The 24807-nt window shown below is 41.7% G+C and overlaps 1 protein-coding gene across 2 annotated transcripts in view; it reads right to left on the bottom strand.

The window, feature by feature from the left end:
* The window catches only part of KSR2 (kinase suppressor of ras 2), an 887084-nt gene that overhangs the window by 507347 nt on the left and 354930 nt on the right, over positions 1–24807 (bottom strand). For both annotated transcript variants that reach the window (XM_073560006.1, XM_073560082.1), the window contains exon 4: positions 13762–14269. In XM_073560006.1, coding sequence (XP_073416107.1) covers positions 13762–14269 — 508 coding nt within the window. The remainder of the gene's footprint in view (positions 1–13761; positions 14270–24807) is intronic.

The raw sequence follows: 24807 nt of genomic DNA, 5'->3' as shown, positions 1-24807 counted from the left end.
CAATTTATTTTAAAGTTCAATTTATTTTTGTGTAAATGTATTACAGTTCCCTCTGAAGTGATATTATGGACATTTGAATTTTTTTTTCCGCAAATTTTAGTTTCAACAATTTTATTGAAATGAAAACATCACTTAACATGAAATACAATCACATTAGAGTACAAGGATCCCCTCGCAGGGGGAAATACATAGAAAAAAGGCACTTAAAGTCATATGGTATCCTTGACTACAGAATCTTTGTTTAGAATATGTGTAGAAAGACAGTTATAACACAACTAAGTTAAACTTAAAGGGATGGGAAGGGAAAGTGGGGAATTTGAAGTGAGTGTCGATAAGACGAGATATACCAATGTGGGACACCAGTGTACCTGCTTTAGAGTCTCTGATTGTAAGGAGCCACTGCCATGCCAGTATATTATACAGTGTTGGCCAAAAGTATTGACACCCCTGCAATTCTGTCAGATAATACTCAGTTTCTTCCTGAAAATGATTGCAAACACAAATTCTTTGGTATTATTATCTTCATTTAATTTGTCTTAAATGAAAAAACACAAAAGAGAATGAAGCAAAGAGCAAAACATTGATCATTTCACACAAAACTCCAAAAATGGGCCAGAGAAAAGTATTGGCACCCTCAGCCTAATACTTGGTTGCACAACCTTTAGCCAAAATAACTGCGACCAACCGCTTCCGGTAACCATCAATGAGTTTCTTACAATGCTCTGCTGGAATTTTAGACCATTCTTCTTTGGCAAACTGCTCCAGGTCCCTGATATTAGAAGGGTGCCTTCTCCAAACTGCCATTTTTTAGATCTCTCCACAGGTGTTCTATGGGATTCAGGTCTGGACTCATTGCTGGCCACCTTAGAAGTCTCCAGTGCTTTCTCTCAAACCATTTTCTAGTGCTTTTTGAAGTGTGTTTTGGGTCATTGCCCTGCTGGAAGACCCATGACCTCTGAGGGAGACCCAACTTTCTCACACTGGGCCCTACATTATGCTGCAAAATTTGTTGGTAGTCTTCAGACTTCATAATGCCATGCACACGGTCAAGCAGTCCAGTGCCAGAGGCAGCAAAGCAACCCCAAAACATCAGGGAATCTCCGCCATGTTTCATTGTAGGGACCATGTTCTTTTCTTTGAATGCTTCTTTTTTTCTCCTGTAAACTCTATGTTGATGCCTTTGCCCAAAAAGCTCTACTTTTGTCTCATCTGACCAGAGAACATTCTTCCAAAATGTTTTAGGCTTTTTCAGGTAAGTTTTGACAAAATCCAGCCTGGCCTTTTTATGTCTCGGGGTAAGAAGTGGGGTCTTATGGGTCTCCTACCATACAGTCCCTTTTCATTCAGACGCCAACGGATAGTACGGGTTGACACTGTTGTACCCTCGGACTGCAGGGCAGCTTGAACTTGTTTGGATGGTAGTCGAGGTTCTTTATCCAACATCTGCACAATCTTGCGTTGAAATCTCTTGTCAATTTTTCTTTTCTGTCCACATCTAGGGAGGTTAGCCTCAGTGCCATGGGCTTTAAACTTCTTGATGACACTGTGCACGGTAGACACAGGAGCATTCAGGTTTTTGGAGATGGATTTGTAGCCTTGAGATTGCTCATGCTTCCTCACAATTTGGTTTCTCAAGTCCTCAGACAGTTCTTTGGTCTTCTTTCTTTTCTCCATGTTCAAAGTGGTACACACAAGGACACAGGACAGAGGTTGAGTCAACTTTAATCCATGTCAACTGGCTGCAAGTGTGATTTAGTTATTGCCAACACCTGTTAGGTGCCACAGGTAAGTTACAGGTGCTGTTAATTACACAAATTAGAGAAGCATCAAATGATTTTTCGAACAGTGCCAATACTTTTGTCCACCCTCTTTTTTATGTTTGGTGTGGAATTATATCCAATTTAGCTTTAGGACAATTCTTTTTGTGTTTTTTCATTTAAGACAAATTAAATGAAGATAATATTAACAAAGAATTTGTGTTTGCAATCATTTTCAGGAAGAAACTGAGTATTATCTGACAGAATTGCAGGGGTGTCAATACTTTTGGCCAACACTGTATAAAGATATCATTTTGGAAAGGTCATCATCTCTATGTGCCTGAATCCAAGGATCCCAGATACCTCGAAAGTTTACGAAAGAATCAGATCTGATGGCTTCTATTTCCTCATATAACATTATCAGATTGACCCTTCTCCTCACCTGCGTAATTGAGAGAGTACTGGTTTTCCATCTGCTAGCTATGTGATTTCTTGTTTCCATAGCAATAAAGTCAATGAGACAGCAAGTCATATTGTTAGCATTGATTGGTCTGTCCCCCAGCAGAAGAACCGACGGTGACAGAGGTAGTTTCCTACCCAAGATAGTATCAATTAATTTTACTACATCTTTCCACAGAGACTTCACTATCGGACATGTCCACCAAATATGGAGAGTATCTCCGTTGTCAGTGCACCCTCTAATACAGTTACCAGGAACCGAATGATAAATATTGTGCAGGAAGCTAGGTACATAGTGTAATCTAAAAAACAATTTAAGAGAAGTCTCAGTAAGCGAAACTTCATTACTGCCCCTCATTATATTTTCATAACATCTGAATCACCTTTGAGGTGTGAGGGAGATTCGTAGGTCTGCCTCCCACTGCTCCATAGTCTTCAATTTCAGGCCATCACTGGGTTTGTTAAATAGAGAATAAAGATGGGATATAAGGCCATTGCCAAGTGGGTCATATAGACATTTTAGTTCGTATGTTGTAGGTTGTACGTTTGAGGAGCCAACTGTAAGGTTTTGCAGGAAATGAAAAATTTGTTCAAGTCGGAAGGTCTCAGACCTCGGGACTTGATATTTTGCGATGAACTCTTGTTTTGACATTAGTTTGAAGTGGGTAGTTAAATTTTGTAGCCTAGTTAGCTTATTCTGCTGCCACCATACGTGGTTTCGGGATGTAACTCCTGGTGGGAACATGGGATTATTAAACAAGTTCAGGAGAGGAGAGGGATGAGATTGCAAGGCAAATTGGAACCTATTCGCTCTCCAGATTCACAGGGAGTGAAATTTATATGGCGAATGTAAAGCCAAATCTTTCAGTAAAGGCCCCGTGGCCCAAATTAGGCTTTCTAAGGAGTATTGAAATAGGCAAGGATCGGAACAGATATAGAAATTGAGGCAAAGTAACCATTTTAACCGAGTGCACCCTTCCAAAAAAGGAAAGAGATGGGGATGACCATTTTGACAAAGAGTTTGCATTAGTTTTTGGAGGAGGGGAAAGTAATTATATTTAAATAGCGTGGACTTGGATAAAGTAAGGTTAATTCCTAGATATGTAATGTAATGCTTTGCATGTCGGAAGTGAAAGTTCTCTACTATTGAAGCTTGTTCGGCAGGAGGAGTGTTCGGAAACATAATCTCTGATTTATCGATATTGACCTTTAAGCCTGAGATTTCCTCAAAAAAATTAAGTGTATTTAAGAGATTCGGCAGGGATATATGGGGATTTGTCATGGTCAGAAGTAGGTCGTCGGCAAACAGACTGACCTTATATTCATGTCTACCTATAGTTTGGCCTGTGATATCGGGGTGTAAACGGATCTTCTGCGCTAGTGGTTCCATCACCAGAGCAAATAGGGCTGGAGATAGGGGGCATCCTTGCCTGGTTCCTCTGCCGATAATTATTGGTTCTGGAGTGGTCGAGGGTAATTTTAAATAGGCAACCGGAGTATTGTATAGAAGTTTAAGTGAGTCGATTAATTGTTGTGAAACCCCCATTTTGTGCAAGATATTAAACATATATGACCAAGTGACGGTATCAAAAGCTTTCTCTATATCTAAAACTAGCAAGGTTAAGGGGGGTTTACGTTTGTTGGCGTTCTGTATAAGGTTTAGGTTTTTACGAATATTATCCGGGGCTTGTCTGGCTGGGATGAATCCAACCTGATCTTTGTGAATAAGACTAGGTAGGCATTTATTAATTCTATTGGCTATTATGGAGGAGAAAATCTTAAGATCCACGTTCAAAAGGGATATTGGCCTGTAATTTTTTGTGAGCAATGGGTCTCTCCCTTATTTTGGGATGACAGTGATATGCGCCATAAAGAATTCCGGCGGCATTGTTTGGCCTGTTAGGATATTATTGCAGTATGTTTGTATATGTTTTAATAAAATACTTGAAATTTTTTATAATATAATGCGGTCAACCCATTAGGGCCCGGAGCCTTCCCAGTTTTAAGATGGTTTATAGTAGATGTGATTTCTTCTTCAGTGATAGGGTAATGTAATGTATCAGCGTAAGCCGAAGTTAGGGAAGGTAGTGGTACATTAGCTAGAAAATCATCCAATTTGGGCAATGAAAAATTCATGCTTTCAGTGTATAGTTTTTGATAATAAGTTTGGAATTTTTTTTTACATTTTGTTCGGGTTAAAAGTAGTTTGGGATTGTTCATCTTTTATGGAGAAAATAGAGTTTAATCGCTCTTTCTGTTTTAATTTTCGAGCAAGCATTTGGTCCATTTTATTAGAGAACGGACAGAATGTCGCTTGCGTCCACCCGATTGCTCTTTCCATACGAGTCGTTAGCAAAGTGTTTAGCTGAAGTTTTAAGTCATAGATTCGCTTAGTTAAGTATAGAGAGGGGTGTGACTGATTGGTGGTTTCTAATTTATAAAGTTCATTCTCGAGAGTCAATTGCTCCTTAAGACGATTCCTCTTTTTTTGGGATACTATCCTAAATGAGTACACCAGTAATATATTTTTTATGAGCCATCCAACCATTACCCATAGAGGTGTCAGGGGTGATATTAGAAAGGAAGAAGGCATTGAGCTCATGTTCGACCATTATTCGTTTTTAAGGATCAGAAAGCAAAGATTCATTCAGTCTCCACGTATACAGACGTGCAGTTTCCACGCTTAATTTAAATACAGAGAGTACGCTATCATGGTCGGACCAAGAGGAGGGGACATGTCTGTAATACATCAATGACGGTATATTTTCTGAATTAGTTAGAATCCAGTCAATCCTGGAGTATGAATGGAAAGCTCTAGAAAAATAGGTATAACCTCTGGATTGTCCATGAGATTCTCTCCATGTATCCTCCAGATCAGTGATTTTCAACCTTTTTTGAGCCGCGGCACACTTTTTATACGTAAAAAATCCCGGGGCACACCACCAACCAAAATGGCACAAAATGACACTAAAACAGTACATATTATACATATAGTTAATAATATAGATTCTAAATGTATTTTTACTCACTTAGTGTGAAACCTGGGCCTGTTTCGATAAATACAAAAGGGATATCCTGGCAGGAATGGTGGAAAGACACACACGAAGCTCTTCCTCAACAGTTCTCAGTCTCTCCCTGTTTTTAGTTTTTATCGCAGTCAAGCTTGAGAAGCCCAGCTCACATAGATATGTGGTCGAAAATGGGAGCAATGTCAAAATAGCTTTGTTGGCCAGAATGGGGAACTCCTTGGCAACAGATAACCAAAAACTGTGCAAAGGAAGATCAGCAAACTTTAGCTTTAAACCGCGGTCTTGCTTCAGTTCAATGAGTTCCTCTTGCTCCTTTAAAGTCATGTCCTTTCCAGCAACGGATAATGAGCTGTATGGGTCCCTAACCCAGTCAAGGCATTCTGTGAAGGTTGAAGAGAAATAAAACGATAACTTCTCCTCAAGAGTTTTCAAATGTCTGCCAATCACCTCGCACATTGCAGCAGTGTTGTCATCATGCAGTTTCTCGGTGAGCGGGAACATCTGAAGGTTGCCACCCTGCACATGTTGCTGCCAGAGCTGCACCTTTAAACGGAATCTGTTCATTTTATCAGTGCTTGTAAGCAGGTTTTCATTTCGGCCTTGCATCCGTGTGTTTAGTTCATTCAGATATTGAAATATATCAGCCAGGTATGCCAGCTTTGCACACCACTCATCACTTGCAAGCAGCTTTGAATAATCGGACCTCTCGTTTGTCAGAAATATTTTAAGTTCCTCTCACAACTCATACACACGGGCCAGCACTTTGCCGCGTGACAGCCACCTGACCTCCGTGTGGAGCAATAAGATTTTATGTTCCGCTCCCATTTCTGTACACAAAGACGCAAATAAGCGACATCTCAAAGGTCGCGTCTTCACAAAGTTCACTATGCGCACAACATCATCCAACACAGGAGCTAGATCTGCTGGTAAGGTCTTTGCAACGAGGGCCTCACGGTGCAAGAAACAGTGGGTAACAAGAACATCTGGGTTTCTTTCTTTAACCCTACTTACAAAGCCTTTGATGCGCCCGACCATGGCTGCGGCTCCATCAGTGCAGACACCTGTGCAGTTTTCCCATGTAAGCCCACTTTTATCAAGATATTCCGATGTGACCTGGAATATTACCTCTCCTGTTGATTTTTCTGGCAGTGCCTTGCAAAATAGGAAGTTTTCTCTAATGGCTTCTCCATCCACAAAATGCACATTGGCCAACAGCTGACAATGTCCACTGATATCCGTCGACTCATCAAGTTGCAAGGCAAATTTCTTACTGATGCGCACCTTTTCCAAAACAACAGTTTCAATGTCCGCAGACATGTCATCAATCCGTCTGGCAATTGTGTTATCAGAGAGAGGCACTTTAGCTATCTCTATGGCTGCGTCAGGGCCAAGCATCTCATTTACAATAGCTTTACAAGCTGGCAGTATTAATGTTTCTGCCACAGTGTGGGACTTTTTTGATTTAGCTATGAGTTCAGCAACAAGGTAGCTAGCTTTGAGGGCTCTCTCATTTACCTTTGTGCTTTTTCTCAAAAAAGTTGCCCCTTTCTCATTGTTTGTACGTAAGCGTACAAAATACTCCATCGGCTTGTTTTGAACGGAAGGGTGTTTCGTTTGGAGATGGCGTTTAAGCTTGCTTGGCACCATGGCGCTATTGGAAAGCTTCTCACCACACACCAAGCACAGTGGTGTTGGTGCTGTCGCATCCCCAGCGGAAGTAAATCCAAATGAAAGATAGCTTTCACTGTATTGCCTTGAGCTCACTGTCTTGTCTTTTTTCTTTTGTCGACCTCTCATACTAGGGCCTTCATCTGGGTTAGAATTGTGTCCAGGGTCCTGTTCGGCATTTGCCTTTTCCATTCTCAAATACTTCTCCATCACTGCTGAGATAGTGTGTGCAGCCACACACTAAAATAGAAGAGTATTACATTATCTGCCACACTTAAACTTTAAGTCTGAAAGGACCTCTGCCAGGCATATTTCACTCTTGAGGGCTTAAAAAGCAGCTCTTGTGGTGATAAGAAGCTGATTTAAAACCCCCAAGAGTGAACTTCGTGAGAGCTGTATGTGTGTAATAATGACTTATATTACTATGGTCTGCATTTCCTGCTTGAATTGACACTAGTGACGTAGCACTCAGCTTTCTCTTTAAGTAGAATAGAGCCGGCTGCAAAGTGCTACGAGCTACGCCACTAGAGTCAATTCAAGCAGGACATGACTGCTGAAGACCGGCAAAATATCATTTATTATTCCACACATATAGCTCTCACGGAGTTCACTCTTGGGGGTTTTAAATCAGCTTCTTATCACCACAAGAGCTGCTTTTTAAGCCCTCAAGAGTGAAATATGCCTGGCAGAGGTCCTTTCAATAAATTATTTATTTTAAAAAAGTTAAATAAAAAAGGATAACCCCCTCATATATACAATCCCATGTAACCTCATACATACAGTCCCATGTATTCCCATATATATATACAGTCCCATGTAAAGTCATACATACAGTCCCACGTATATGAGCCACATAATTATCAGCATATACCATATATAGTATATGAGCTGGCGCTTGTACTCCAGCCTCATGGCCATAGTATTTCTCATTGTACCCCTTTATATTGCAGTATATGAGCCACATAATTATCCCTTTCTTTTAGTAATATGCCCCATCATTATCCCCTTCTTTTAGTAATATGCCCCATCATTATCACCTTCTTGTAGTAATATGCCCCATCATAATCCCCTTCATGTAGAAATTGCCCATTCCACTACCTCCATCATTTCCTTCTCCCCACCACCCCATTATTGCCCTTTCGACAACCCCATCATTGCCCTCTCCCCACCACCGCCTTCTTATCACCCCCATCACCGCCTTCTCCATTGCCCTCTCCCCATCACCGCCTTCTCCATGACTCCCATCATTGCTTCTCATCACATCCATCAACTCACCTACACACGCACACAAACACACACCTCTCACCTAGACACACACACACACACCCCTCACCTCTCCTCACCGGCAGCTTCCTCTCACTGGCACAGCAGCCGCGGGGCTGAATGATGATGTCATCCAGCCGCGCCGCTGACTGCTGTGTCAGGGAGGAAGCGACACAGGAACACGGGACTGCTGCCTCTCCGACCCGCCGCCCTGCTTGCCTCCACATGGCTAATTTGCATCGCATGTAAATTAGCCATGCGGACACGCGGCACACCCGAACATGTGTCGCGGCACACTAGTGTGCCGCGGAACACTGGTTGAAAACCACTGCTCCAGATGATGAGTTTGCAAGATACCGTCAAAGATAGTTTTTTCCCTCCTTGACATGTCAGGCCTCCCCTTATTAGAGCTATCAAGGGTTGGGTTTATAGTCAGGTTAAAATCGCCTCCCCATATGATAGTATCATAGGATATGGACCTTAAAGATCTTGCAATAGATTTAATTATTTTCATTTGAAATGTCGGGGCTGCATAACAATTCACAAGACAGATTCTTTTCCGCAAATTTTGCAACATTTCAGCGGAAGATTTTTTCACTAATATGTCGCAAAAAAACAGCAAATTTTTATTTTCAAACCAAATACAGGTGCTCGGTGCATTTAAAGTCACCTTCCCACTGTTAGGGTTGGCGGATCGCACTAAATTAAAATAAATTATAAAGTGCAATCGCAACCTGGGGTCCACCATGAGGATGTCAACCTGCTGCTAGTGTGAACATATGACGGATAAAAAAAACTAGCGAACACATTAAAACCACACAGAGTGAACGGGATGCAGAGTACCAAGCTCAGCTAACCACCGAGAGGCACAGAGAATATAAGTACTCAACTCAGCTAACCACCGAGCAGCACAAGAAAATATAAGTACCAAGCTCAGCTAACCACCGAGTGGCACAGAGAATATAAGTACCCAACTCAGCTAACCACCGAGCAGCACAAGAAAATATAAGTACCAAGCTCAGCTAACCACCGAGTGGCACTAAAAAATGAGAAGTGTGCAATACCCTGTTAAACCTTCAAGGAATAAGCACGTGTGAGTTGAGCTTGCCCCGCAACTGACCCATGCTAACCGCACACGTGGCCGAGACAGGTGCTAAGTCAAGCGGAAAAGCAAAATCTACACTACCTTTCTGAAGCTGACCAGTGCTAACCACACAAAAGCATGAAGACAGAGCGGTAGAGTATCCACCCACACACACCAAAACACAAATGACACAAGCATGCCTGCGTGCGCCGCTGGAAGCATTTTATGCGCTAGGCTCCACTCCAAACACTCAGACAGACGGGGCGTCGCTCATGGGCAAATCCGGAGCTGCCACATCACCAGAGCAGTCAGCGTCCGAGCGCCAATGAGAAGGCGCCACATCACGGATATGCTCAGTAACATGATTTCTGGACTTAGACTCCAGAGGGTAGTGCTGGCTCTGTATACCACTGGTTCTCATAGACTTAGCTGGAGAGCCGGCAGTAACCACATGGACACTTCGAAGCAGTGCAAGACGCTGGGACCGACATCTGTGCTGAGCAACAATCACAGCGGCTGAGCCTGGGAGACCACAGAACCTGATAGTGCTTGGGATCTATCGCGCGCGCATCGGAGGAATCCCGGCGCATAACACCCACCTACTTATTTTCCCCCTACATTACAAACTAGGATCCCACAGAGGATGAATATAATACAGGATTTGATACTGCAATATACTTATTTGGATTTTTATATGGGTCTCCAAATATTTTTTGATGTCTGTACAAATGGTTATATTGTTTTACATGCTCTCTTCTTTTAATCCATGTCCACATGGGGTTACATTTAGTGGGTAATGGTAGTTAATTAACTACACACAAGTGCTCTAAAGAGAAGTTGTATAAATTTGGTCAGTACTTGCGATCAGCAGACCATGAATAAGACTGTATAGTCGAAACGCGTCGGTTTGCTTCGGGGGTACTAGGTGGTCTGCCATCATGTTTCTTTTTTATATGTAAGAAATAAACGTGGAGTTTTATTTTAACAAGTATCTTAACTGGAGAAATAGTTTTTCCTATGTAAATGTTTGACCACATCAAGGGTGCACTGAGCACCTGCACTTGGTTTGAACAATCAAGTTTATGGGTCCATGAATAACATCGGGCCGCACTCTGTTGACACAGATGACTAACTGAATCGAGAAGCTGCACTTCTAGAAAGGTCCGCCTTCTTGAAAAACGGGATCCCACTCTGATCATAGTCTGAGTAGCATAATTAACCGTTTTGTAACTTCCTTTTTATTTACTGGTAGCAAGCAGAAATATTGAAAATATAAAATACTTTTATTATTGCCCACTGTTTTCTTCCATGTTACAAAAATAGCTCAACACCCGAAAACTATCAGACTCTTCCAGAGAAACAATCAGGCATGTTGTGAATGCAATTACAATTTATAGAGGTGTGGTGGGACTACAATATTGATCCTAAGGGGTCGTGCACATGATCATATTATTGTTCCAAGTACCATCTGACAAAACATCGGACTGCAGTCAGACCAATGTTATGTTACGGCGCTGTGCATGTCTGATTTTTTTATAATTTTTTTTAAATCGCAGCATGGCTGAGTTGGATTTGATTATCGGATAGCACTTGACCTTGCATGTCTATGAGTCCATTGAAAACATCGGACGGTACTTGCATGACATCCAAGTGAAGTCCGATTTCCATGGACTGACAGAATGGAGAAGATGGAGAAATCTTTATTTCCATCTTCTCATCAGAGATTAGATCATGCTGTGATGACGCTCTGATAAAACTGTGATCAGAGATTGATCAGAGTGTTATTAGCATAATGGTCCCGATTCTCTCGGATGAGAGAATATACAGTGGGGACAGAAAGTATTCAGAACCCTTTAAATTTTTCACTCTTTGTTTCATTGCAGCCATTAGGTAAACTCAAAAAAGTTCATTTTTTTCTCATTAATGTACATTCTGCACCCCATCTTGACTGAAAAAAACAGAAATGTAGAAATTTTTGCAAATTTATGAAAAAAGAAAAACCGAAATATCACATGGTCATAAGTACTTAGACCCTTTGCTCAGACACTCATATTTAAGTCTCATGCTGTTCATTTCCTTGTGATCCTCCTTGAGATGGTTCGACTCCTTCAATGGAATCCAGATGTGTTTAAACTGATAGGACTTGATTTGTAAAGGCACACACCTGTCTATATAAGACCTCACAGCTCACAGTGCATGTCAGACCAAATGAGAATCACGAGGTCAAAGGAACTGGCCAAGGAGCTCAGAGACAGAATTGTGGCAAGATACAGATTTGGTCAAGGTTACAAAATAATTTCTGCAGCATTCAAGGATCCTAAGAGCACAGTGGCCTCCATAATTCTTAAAAGGAAGAAGTTTGGGACCACTAGAAATCTTCCTAGACCTGGCCATCCAGCCAAACTGAGGAATTGTGGGAGAAGAGCCTTGGTGAGAGAGGTAAAGAAGAACCCCAAGATCACTGTGGCTGAGCACCCCAGATGCAGTAGGGAGGTGCTAGAAAATTCCACAAAGTCAACTATCACTGCAGCCCTCCACCAGTCAGGCCTTTATGGCATAGTGGCCCAATGGAAGCCTCTCCTCAGTGCCAGACATATGAAAGCCTGCATAGAGTTTGCTAAAAAAAAATACATGAAGGACTCTCAGACTATGAGAAATAAGACTCTCTGGTCTGATGAGATGAAGATAGCATCAGCATCATCTAATATACTGTATAAAGCTCAATGTGTGTGTGTGTGTGTGTGTGTGTGTGTTCACCAAACAATTTTGCCCCTATGTACATAATGGGGAAAAAGTGTATGTATGTATGTATGTCCGGGATTGGCATCTGCACCGTTGGAGCTACAGCCACAAAAATTTGCACAGTCACACGTCTGGACCCCGATAGCGTCATAGGCCATGTTGTGAGGCGAAATTTTAACCCCGCTCGTTCCAATTCACCAAACAATTTTGCCTATTATTCTTATCATTTCTATGGTGTTATCGTCCTTCTGTATAGCTGGAAATAACACAATTTATTACCGTGCCAACAAAGACCACCCTCTGACACAGACTGCAGGGGGAGCCCAGTATCACACAGGATAGGATTAGATACACGGCTCAGCAGTCAGTATCACACAGAATAGGATTAAATACACAGCTCAGCAGTCAGTATCACACAGGATAGGAATAGATACACAGCTCAGCACACAGTATCACACAGAATAGTATTAGATACATGGCTCAGCAGACAGTATCACACAGAATAGGATTAGGTACACGGCTCAGAAGTCAGTATCACACAGGATAGGGTTAGATACACGGCTCAGCAGACGGTATCACACAGAATAGGATTAGATACACTGCTCAGCAGTCAGTATCACACAGGATAGGATTAGTTACATAGCTCAGCAGTCAGTATCACACAGAATAGGATTAGATACACAGCTCAGCAGTCAGTATCACACAGGATAGGAATAGATACACGGCTCAGCAGACAGTATCACACAGGATAGGATTAGATACACGGCTCAGCACACAGTATCACACAGAATAGTATTAGATACACGGCTCAGCAGACAGTATCACACAGAATAGGACTAGATACACGGCTCAGCAGTCAGTATCACACAGGATAGGATTAGATACACGGCTGAGCAGTCAGTATCACACAGGATAGGATTAGATACACGGCTGAGCAGTCAGTAACACGCATGATAGGATTAGGTACAGGGCTCAGCAGTCAGTATCACACAGGATAGGGTTAGATACACGGCTCAGCAGATGGTATCACACAGGATAGGATTAGATACACTGCTCAGCAGTCAGAGTCACACAGGATAGGATTAGATACACGGCTGAGCAGTCAGTAACACATGATAGGATTAGATACACAGCTCAGCAGAAAGTATCACACAGGAGAGGATTAGATACACAGCTCAGCAGACATTATCACACAGGATAGGGTTAGATACACAGCTCAGAAACAGGATGTGCCAAAGCACAGGACATTTTTATTCCAAGAATTCCACTCATTCAATCTGATTTGTAAAGTTGTTTATCAAAAGGCTCTTGAATGAGTTGAAAATAAAATACTATCAATACTTGGGTAATCGTTTAGTTAATTTGTGTTGCAAATCTGTAGTGCTGAATATATGATGTGAAATGTTTTTATGTGTAATATAATCATTATAATTTGTTATAACTAACCACAGTTGGTTACTATGCCCAGGCAACGCCGGGCTCTTCAGCTAGTGCTGTATAAATATATTGGTAAAATATTATTTTGTGTCCAAGCTGACTACTGTGAAAACACATGTGTGCAAAACAGAAAAGTACAAAAGTTATATATCTATCAATCCAGTGAAGCATATTGTAACAGGAATCTATCACCAGGTTTTGCTACCCCATCTGAGAGCAGCATAAGTAGGGGCAGAGACCCTCATTCATTATAATAGGTGGAAAATTCCCTTTAAAGCATGGATGAGTTTGGTTTCCCATATAAACCTATTTGAGTACTTACTTGGGGGTGTGAGACTCATCCACACGGTGACCAACTTGGAACTCATGCGATTTGCTTCGGTGCAAGGAGGTGAATCCAGGGATAAGGTGGATGAGCTTCCTGGAAGAAGGAGGCGGGGTACCTGGTGGTTTCAGTTTGTTCCTCCTTCTTACAGGAGGGGTGCCAGGAGGGGTCATAGTGGTTACTATATTAGGTGTCCTTGGTGCATTGTTGTGAGCTGTATGTCGCTGACGAGGAGATGGCGGTAATGAGCGGTGCCCAGTCTCTGAAGGTTGGCATGAGCCTGGATATGCTTCAACAGTCAACCTGTCTACATTAGTGTACAGGGATCCATGAGCTACAGGCAAATGGCAGTAGTGCTGGATGCATTTAGGCTGCAGTTTTGGACTCTGTGATAGATGTGTTCGGATCCACTGAGCCGTCTCTTGCTGGGTGACAGGACTGTTCTCCTTCCCTGTTTCTGTAGCGGGCCACTGAATGGCCCAGTCTTGCTTAGACAAACTGCTTCCTATAAAATAAACAAGCAAAGGTTAGTAACAGAAGCAAGAAACAGTCACATTTATCAAACACCACATGAAAATGATCCATGATACTTTATATGCAGAGCATAACATCCACAACACAAAGTCAGTGGGCTATACAGTGACTGGTTGTACAAAGCTACACAATGATGCGCGGCCGTTACGTTGGTGATTCGGGCCCTGACTTCCGAACCCTAAATATGTGTACAAAAATCTGTCGCTAGTTTCTATATCAGGTTCCTTCATCTGTATTGGAACAGCTAGATTAATACTCACAAAAACATTAGATTTTTTGTTTGTGCTAAAGATCAAATAAAGAAATAAACCTGTTTTGTTGAGAAGTCATTTTGCGTTGTCTCTTTAGTTGTTTTTCAAATTACAGTACAACTAGTAACTATAACCCCTATTCCAGGACTGCAGTTTATTACAGCCTTGCGGTGTGTCTATCACTCTGTTATAAATCATTTACTCAGCAAATAAAAATTGTCAATTTATAGTGACAGCAACAGAGACCCCCGGAAGGCAGAGTAATAAAGCAGCATGTTTTTAAGCATGGTCCATTCCATGTCACCCTACTACCTTGAAGCATCTGATGGAAGATGAATTTCTACTGTATCTCAATACACTAAGAAGATGTCTAAATCAATGGCCACAAAGCCGGATTCTGTTCCTGTGCATGAAGTTATGGCAACACAATTTTAGATCAATTAACATATGAAAGTCAGACATGAAGCATGAAAGTCTAAGGCTATGTGCACACGTCGCGGCTTCTTCTGCGTTTCCGCAGCGTTTTTGGCCCTGCGGAAACGCAGCAGTTCCGCTGACATGGTACAGTACCATGTTAACCTATGGCATTTCAAATCCGCTGTGCTCATGCTGCGTTTTTTTCATGCGGTTTTGTTGTGGTTTACAAACCGCAGCATGTCAATTCTTTGTGCGGATTCCGCAGCGTTTTCACACCTGTAACATAGTAGAGGTGTGAAACTGCAGGGCAAAACCGCAGGCTAATCCGCAGGAAAACCGCAGGTCACTTTACCTGCGGATCCGCGTGGAAAAACCCGCAGGTGAATCTGCAGCGTGTGCACATAGCCTTAGTCCTACCATGGGTGTTCTTAGTGATCTCAATCAATATTGTTATGCCACTCATCCATACATAATAACCCTGGCTATTGAATAACTTGACATTTTAAGTCCGATTACTCCAAAGTGTGGCCCCATACTGGATTATTAAGGGATTATCCCCTTTTATACAAGTAGTAATAGAAGGAGAACATGTGATTATTATATTTCGTAATGTACACTCTATTAACATCTAGACACAATGGCAGAGTTTGTTAGCCGATTCATGCTCGCGGATGTATGGACAGAGCTTCTGAATGTCAATCATGGCCCCCAAGAGCCAATATCATCAATTTTTCACAAACATTATGCTAAAACTAAATGAAAGCCCGATGCTATCGTATCGGGAGGGCGATGTCACAATGAGGGCAGGCTTTGCAGCATTGAGAATCTCTCCCCCCATGTGCTCACCCACCTATCCACTCTCTCTTTCCCCATGTGCTGACTTCTCCCATCTGTGCTCTCTTCTTTGACCTGTCTACCCCATGTGCTATCCCCTTTGTCTGCTGTCTCTCTCCTTCCTGGGCTGTGTTCTCCTCTCATGTTCTGTCCCTTTTGAGCTGTCTCCCCCCAGTGCTCTGTTTCTCTCATCCCTGTGTCTGACTGTGTACAGGTCATACCACAGCTCCTGGGCAGGGGAGGAAACAAAAGACAATACTGACATTACAGCAGGAGATCGCAGAGGATACATTTTGTGAGGTAAAACATTGTTTAAAAACAGTCAGTGAAATATGTTACCTCACAAAATGAATCATCTGTGATCCCCTGCTGCAATGCCAGTATTGTCTTTTGCTTCCTCCCCTGCCCAGGAGATGTGGTATGCTCCTTACACGGTCAGACACAGACAATTTTTAAAATGAACTTTCGTTCGTGGGAAAACCCCTTTAATGTGACTGGCTTCCTCTGCCTGTAGACACGTCACACATCTGCCGCTGGGATCAGCCGAATGATTCGGTGTTCCGCTGGTGGTACCGCGCAAGAGGCTGCATGAGTGTGTGTCTGAGTGAGTGTATGAGTGTGAGTGTGAATGTGTGTGTGTGTGTGTGTGTGGTGCGTACGGCGTATAGAGTGTGTGTGTGTGTGTGTGTGTGTGTGTGTGTGTGTGTGTGGTGCGATGGTGTTCCGCTTGTGGTACCGCACAATAGGTTGGTACCAGCAGCAGTTTCCATATTGAGACACCCATCATTTGGGTGTCCCAATATGGCGGTGGGTGAACCTTCTCCGCTTGGAAGTCTGGGATACGGTGACATCTGGACAGAACAGGAAATGAAAACATTACAAGGCAATTATATAAATAGATTTGTTATTTCTGTATGTGCTCACAATAGGGATTTATTAGAATCGTTTATAATTGTGAATGCTGATACAGAATAGGTTTATGCGATGGTGCAGCAGTAGGGGGTGCAGATGTCGCAGTAGTACCCAGGATATAATACTTGTAGGGCCAAAACCTGGTACATGTGGGGGCATGAAAATAGACCCCTGTTTTCCTTGTGTGGTTTATATATGATTATGCTCATTTATCAAAAATACCTTACAATAACAGTAAGACTGTGTTCCTTGTAGCTACCAAGCTAAGTTTTTTATTTATCAGATTAGTGTAAGGAATTAATGAAGCCCATCATATCTTTTCTACGAGTCTAGGGGACCCAACAATCAATTCACTAAAAAACTGTGATAGTGGACCCTAGAGATGAGCGACTTTGCCTTTTTTAGGGTCGAGTCGGGTTTCATGATACCCGACTTTCTCAAAAGTCGAATCGAACGAAATTGGCCGACTATCGTGAAAAGTCAAAGGTCTGACTGAAACACGAAACCCAATGCAAGTCAATGGGGAAGCAAAGTTGGCAGGGAGTGGAGGACAGTAAACACACCTACATGCCGGACCGCTTTTTTAAAGTGCGCGAAAACTCTCTCTCTCGATGTTGCACATGTCATCTCGTTGGCCACGGTGTACGTCCTTGCTCAGTGGCTGAAAAAAGTCACGTGCAAACATTCTGGGAAATCCGTCTTTGGCACTCGGGTCTGCGACCGCATGGCCGACATCGCACTATGGTCGGGTTTCGCTTAAAAGTCGGCGACTTTTAAATTTGACCGACCCGTTTCGCTCAACTCTAGTGGACCCCATTGTACACCAGGCTCATTCATAGGAACATTGGACTGTTCTGCTGCATAGTTCATGAACCTTCTTATCCCAGAAAAATTCAGAGTGGTCATAAGAATTACCGTATTTTTCGGACTATAAGACGCACCGGACCATAATACGCACCCCAAATTTTCAGAAGGAAAATAGGGAAAAAAAATAATGTGTCAAATGGGGGTCCGTCTTACAGTCCGAATTCAGCTTACCCGGGGGGATCAGCAGCGTGGTCACAGGAGATGTTCAGTGGTCGAGATCTCAATCTGAGCATGCGCCGCCCCCTGGCGGCCATTTTTCCGGAGGCCACCGCATCGCAGCAATGGAAGTGCGGGGCCTCCGGGCTTTCACAAAATGCCAGAGGAGCCCCCCCCGTACCACAAAGCACCACTGCCGAACCTGTCACACCTGCTGCACCAGCCTGGGAGGGGAGCGTGATCATCGCCCGGCAGGGTTGGAACGGGACCACCACAGAATCGCCTGACTCCTGCTACCGCCACAGTATTTGTAAGTATATTCTGACTATAAGACATACCCCCCTTTTTCCCCCGTATTTTTTGGGAAAAAAGTGCGTCTTATGGTCAGAAAAATACGGTAGCTATCGCCTGACACATTATGAAATCCACCACATGACCCCAGCTGTAATTAATATTAAGAGGGGAGACTCTTGCTATGAGCCTAATATAACTTAGCAGTGTGTATACACAGGGGATATCCTAAACATATAACCTCTTTAAAGGAGTTATCTGATGTGGTTAAATTGGCATAGTTAGACAGCAAGAAAATAAGCAAGTTTGCAATTGACTTGCTTTTTATATCTACTGTTGTTCTCCTGCTATGAGAGCTTTTTCTCTCGCACTGTAACTTGTTGGCAATGAAACTGACCACCAAAGAGTGGCCGAACATGTGCAATAGCTACATTGAAAGCTGAGATCTGACAGTTAACTCTTCAGATCCCAGCAACCTCTCTCCAGACCATTAATTGCTATAAGCAGTTTGACAGTGCTGTTCACTTTCTCCTCCCTGTTGGATCCTGACCCCGATTTGCTATTAGTCCTGTAAAATCACAACCCCCGCTGAAAATGTTATTATACATATTATTCTAGATATGATTATACTATCCCTTATAATTAGGTTTGTTAAAGTGCCTCTGTCTTTAAGGGGTTATCTGATATGTAAACTTTTATTTGGAGTGGATGGTATTATAATAACAAACAGAGGCATACTCTTTCTGTCACCCCGCCTCCAGCATCGGCCGCTTGTTAGGTGTATGCTTCCTCTGGAAGCAATGTCTGCACTGTCTGAATGTCAGGAGTATAGCTGAAGCCCGTAAATTGCTACAGCAGTCAGGTGACTAGAAAAGCGAAGCAACAGATATTTCTCTGATGATATGCTCTTCTCTACACATGACTGCTGCAGTCAGTCACATACTTCAGCGATACTGATGGCATCTGGATAGTGCAGACATCACTTCTGGAGCTGGTGCAGACCTTTTAAGTGGCCTGTGTGGGATCCACAGAATGTTGGAAGATAAGTATGTCTGTTATTGCAAAAAAAAATGCATGCCTAAAAATACTGACAGCAGCAGACAACCCTTTTAACTTCTGTATTTGCCTCAATCAAATAAAGGGAATTGCGTCATAAGAAAATTATCTACTGTTTAAATAGAGGTTTTTGTGCTAAATGTATGTTTTAGCAATTTTTTTTCCATATCAGAATCTTTATTTAAGAACAAAAAATTGAAATCCTGCAAGTTTCACACTGGCTATGGAGGTTTTTTTAGACTCCATCTTCCTGCTTCAGGAAACAACGCATGTACATTATCAGCAATAAACATACTCTGATTGCATCTTTTCTATTGAAGCATCTAATGTGCGTATGCAAAGTTCATTGTGAAGAGAGGGGTCATCTGTAACATTGCCTATTTCGAATTGTGTAACCTGTGTTAGTAGCTGTGTATAGAGGTCATTGTCATCCTGCCTTTGCTGATAAAGAGTCTGCTGAAAACTCCTCCAGAATGAACAGGAAGTACCAGTTTAATATGGTAACAATGGCCACTATGAAAAATACAGGATAACTAATTTTGTTTAGCTATTAATGAAGATTGTAATATGAAAAAAATAATTATCAGACATTGTTAAATAATACATGCAACACAAAAACCGGTTTTAAACAATAAGTCATTTTCTGATGACACTTTCCCATTAAGCCTTATTTCTGGATCTGGAATCTTAAGCATAGCTTTCATTGTTGAGAAGCACATTATGAGCCACGACACCTGCACATTTTAACATAAATTCATCAAATATATTACCTGGGAAGCTTTTATTTAATGAAGTCATGGTGAGACCATTAAGATTTTATATCTACAAACTTGTCAAGTGTTACATATTACTTTGTACCTTATGGATATTTAGTCCTTACCATAGGGAGTTTTATTGCCACTAAGAAAGCACCAAGCATTTTGCCTACAATTAGACACACATCAGTTCAGAGATAATTATGAAACACATCTGTCTCTCGACTGTAAAAGTTATTTTATACTGCGTCCATTTTACAATTTATTGAAACACAGTACAGAGTTATTTCATACAGTATACTTATGTAAATGTTGTGCTCCTTGACGGACACAGATAGAGAAGGGTCCCTGTGAAAGAACAGTATATGGACCCTTTGCAGTCCAATAGCTCATCACAATGCAAAATTCCACTTGCTTTGGAGGTAGAAGTGTCCCCCTTACCTCTTGGGCCCCTGTGCACCAATACTATGTCCAACACTGGTCGTGCTTGCAGCACACTATCATACTGTAGCTTCAGATTACGGTGCGGTATATACCAGAGGTACAGTGGCATGTATAAGTTTGGGCACCCCTGGTCAAAAATACTGTTATTGTGAACAGTTAAGCAAATTAAAGATGAAATGATCTAAAGGGCTAAAGTTAAAGACGACACATTTCCTTTGTATTTTATGTAAAATAAAAATTACAATATTGTCATTTTTTACAATTTAAAAATTACAAAAAGGAAAATGGGCTGATGCAAAAGTTTGGGCTCAGATTTGTGTGCTCAGCTAACTTTGACCAAGGTTTCAGACCATAATTAGCCTGTTATGGCTTGTTCATTATCATCGCAAGGAAAGGCCAGGTGATGCAAATTCCCAGCTTTATATAAAGACAGCCTTCTCTACCCTTGTGTCAAAAAACAGCAGCCATGAGTTCTTCTAAGCAGCTGCCTAGCACTCTGAAAATGGTGGGGGCCCATAAAGAAGGAGAAGGTTATAAGATAGCAAAGCATTTTCAAATTACCCTCTCCTCAGTCCAAAATGTAAGTAAGACATGGCAGTTAATAGGAACAGTGGAGGTCAACATAAAGTCTTGAAGACCAAGCAGAATTTCAGTGAGAACTGCTCTTAGGATTGCTAGAGAAGCCCCCAGAAGAAGCAAAGGGCGAAACATACGTCGGGGCGAGGGAGAACGCTCCACTCATCCTATTCCATGGTCCAAGTCCTCCAGTGCTCCTCTTCATTCAGGTACTGTTCCACTGGTTATTGTTATTCAGGTTATAGGACTATTCACTTACTGTTGGGGGTACTTGTATTCGATTTATAACGGTCTCTGATATATATTTAATAATGTATTGATGTACTTATTTTCTTTCATCCTGATTCGGGATCAACATATTCTGACCTGAGCTGGGTTCTAGGACCGGGCATTTGATATTAGGCCCTTGGTGTTCTTATATGGGACATTTCTCATACTATTTCTCATATCGTTCATTAACCCTTACATATATACCCATTATTATAACTGAACTCAAGGCACCTATATACCTACCAGTGTTGTATTGTTTACATGTGTGATATTTTATTACATGTTGGACTGGATTAGGGTTTCTTCTACTGGGCACTTTGTTCTCTCTATTTAAATTGTCTTTTTATAGTATCTAAATAAAGTTCTACATTTTATTTTACATATGTTTTGCTTCTTTGGACTAAAAAAGATTTAAGTCCGTAAGTGGTTGTAGATTATTGGAAGTGTCATAGTCTTTCTAATATGGACATTATGGGATAAATCAGCTACTAACCATGCAGTGTGCCCAAACTTTTGCATTGGCCCATTTTCCTTTTTGTAATTTTTAAAATGTAAAAAAATTACAATATATATTTTTTCTTTGCCTAAAATACAAAGGAAATGTGTCCACTTTGACTTTAGCCCTTTTAGCCCTTGATTTTCACACCGGTCATAAAGAATCAGGGCCATTGTTTTTAATCTATGTCTATGCATGGGATTTAAAGATATGTATTAAAAAAAAATCTCAAATCTCTATAAAGATATAAATCAACATAGAACGTTGGATGTAAAAAAGACATGATTATATAAGGTGGAAATTCGTTTTAAGGGCTTGTGCAGACCACCATAGTATAGGTCTGGGTGTGATCTGACAAAACATTGGATCACACTGAGACCAATGTTAGTGTATTGAGCATTGCACATGTCCAGCCATTTACGTCAATGCAGTCCAATTTCTATGGACTGACAAAATGGAGAAGATGGAAACATTTTTTTTCTCCATCTTGTCATCATCCAAGAGAATCTGGTTAGAGCTTGAACAAAGTGTGATTCGCATAATTGTTCCAATTCTCGGATAGGAGAATATATGCTTGTGTGACCCGAGACTAAGAAAAAGCCATAATCTAAGCCAGGGATGGGGAACCTCAGGCCCCAGAGCCATTTACGGCCCTCGATGACCTTTTATCAGGCCCCCAGGCAGATTCTCAGGGACCGCATTCTTGGGCAGGGAGCTGTATTTTGATTGCCACAAACTCATTAATTTCTTCTCCCTCTGTTAGCACACACACTCAGTGTTCACTATTGAACACTGAAGGGCATGCAATGAAAGATTACGTCCTGACACCAGCACCAGAGTCAGGATGTCATTTGTGGATGGAATTTGTACAGCCCCCGAAGGATGGTATAAGTATCCAAATGGCCCTTGGCAGAAAAAAAGATTCCCTACCCCTGATCTAAGCAATTTCATGCCTTAATCAGCAATCATGAAAGTTTGTCAGAATTCTTATATTTTTATAGGCTAAAACAATGGTGTTGTGTAGTGAAAAAAGTAGAACAAACTGTTATGTGACGCAATGCAAGTCATGATCTGTTCACATGTCCGTTTGAGGGTTCCAGTTGTATGTTCCTTTGTTAAATTATGCCAAGCAGAGAGACTCCACTGAGTATTGTTCTGGCTTCTGTTTGGTGTCAGTTTTTAGAATAGAAGAAAAAGAGCAGCATGCAGAATTTTTCTTCCGTTCTAAAAGCTGACATCATGTAGAAACCAGACAGTTCCAAAAATAAACAAGTGGGCCCTTCCACCTCTACATGCATCAGTGCTTTGTATTGTACCAAGGCTAAGCTTCTTTGCAAATCCCTCTGTACCAGAAAACTACCAGTCTGTAGTGAAAAAAATGGAAATTTGGCAAAAATTTTGAAAAATTTGCAATTTTCAAACTTTTTAAATTTTATGCTCTTAAATCAATTTCTCCTGCACATGCTGATGCCCCATACGTGGGGGAAATCTACTGTTAGGGCACACGGCAGGGTTCGGAAGGTAAGGAGCACCATTTGACTTTCTGAATGTAAAATATGCTGGAATAATTAGCGGTTGCCATGTAATGTTTGGAGAACCCCCTATGTGACTAAACAGTGGAAACCCCCCACAAGTGACATCATTTTGGAAACTAGACCCCTTATGGAACTTATCTAGATGTGTGGGGAGCACCTTGAACCCATAGGTGCTTCACAGAAGTTTATAGCATAGAGCCGTGGAAATAAAAAAGAATCACATTTTTCCCAAATAAATTTTTTTTAGCTCCATATTTTGCATTTTCACAAGGGCAAAAAGGAGAAAATGGACCACAAAGTTTGTTGTGCAATTTCTCCTGAGTTCACGGATACCCCATATGTGATTGAAAATTACTTTTGAGTCACAGTGCAGAACTCAGAAGGGAAGTAGCACCATATTACTTATTTTGCTGCACTTGTTTGAGGGTGCCATGTTACATTGGCAGAGCCTCTGAAGTGCCAGAACAGCAGAACCCCCCATAAGTGACCCCATTTTACCAATTAAACCTCTCAATGAATTCATCTAGGGGTGCAGTGATTATATAGATACCACAGGTGTGTCACAAACTATTATACCATTGGGCAGTGAAGAAAAAATAATTTACATTTTTACCACCAAGATTGTGTTAACCCCAAATTTTACATTTTCACACTGGGAAATAGGTAAAAATGGCACCACAATTTCTACTGAATGTAGAAATACCCCATATGTGGCTGTACAGTACTACTTTGCCATATGAAGTGACTCGGGAGAGACAGAGCACTATTTGCCTCCTGGAGCGCAGATTTTCTAGACTAGTTTGTGGATTCCATATAAAGAGCCCCTAGGTGCTAAAAAAGCAGAATCCCCCTCAAGTGACCCCATTTTGGAAATTATAACCCTTTGGGAATTTATCAACAGATGTAGTGAAGGTTTTGACTCCATGGGTGTTTTCCAGCAACAGGCAGCAGTGGATGTTGTGGAGTGAAAATTATGAACTGCAGCCGTAGTGTTCAGTACGTTGCAGTCACCAGTACGTTATGCCCAGCCCGTGCTTCTGGAGACACCTATAAATTAGGCGGGCTCTCATCACTACAGAAATGCCAAACATGTGGGCACTATATGTGGTTTAGGAATGCTGGGGCTCAGACGAGGAGGGGGCACTTGGGTTTGGGAGCAGAGAATTTGCTCAATTTCTTTTGGCGGGTGAGGAGCCATTTCGCTTTTCCAGAGCCTTTGTGCTACCAGTAATGTGGAAGCCCCCTATATTTCTGTTAACAAATGACAGATCTGAGTGGGGACTTGCTTTTTTTGTGGATTAAGGGGAAGATTTTATTGGGTACATTTTACATAACGTTTGGGTTCACATTTATCCGGAGCGCTACACTAACCACTTACTTTGGAGTTTCCATCTATATGTCTAAGTGACGTGATTCAGATGAAACCCCCAATGGATCCATTCAATATAGTGAGGCAGAAGAGTTACTCTGGACTCCGTCTGGACTCTGTTTTGCGGATTCCTTCTTTTCAGAAGTGCACAAAACTGTGGCCAACGACACTTTTATGAAATCCTAAAAAGACGGACACCCCCGGATTACAGGTGGTATGGCATCCACAGTGCCTCCATCTGCCTCATTATAGGGAATTTTACACCCGGGTTCTGTCTTAA

The sequence above is a fragment of the Dendrobates tinctorius genome, unplaced genomic scaffold (assembly GCF_039654945.1).
Source record: "Dendrobates tinctorius isolate UK_male_01 unplaced genomic scaffold, ASM3965494v1 ptg000003l, whole genome shotgun sequence".
NCBI classification, from domain to species: Eukaryota; Metazoa; Chordata; class Amphibia; order Anura; family Dendrobatidae; genus Dendrobates; species Dendrobates tinctorius.
Note: the sequence above shows the minus strand (reverse complement) of the source record. Positions and strands in the feature narration are given on the sequence as shown.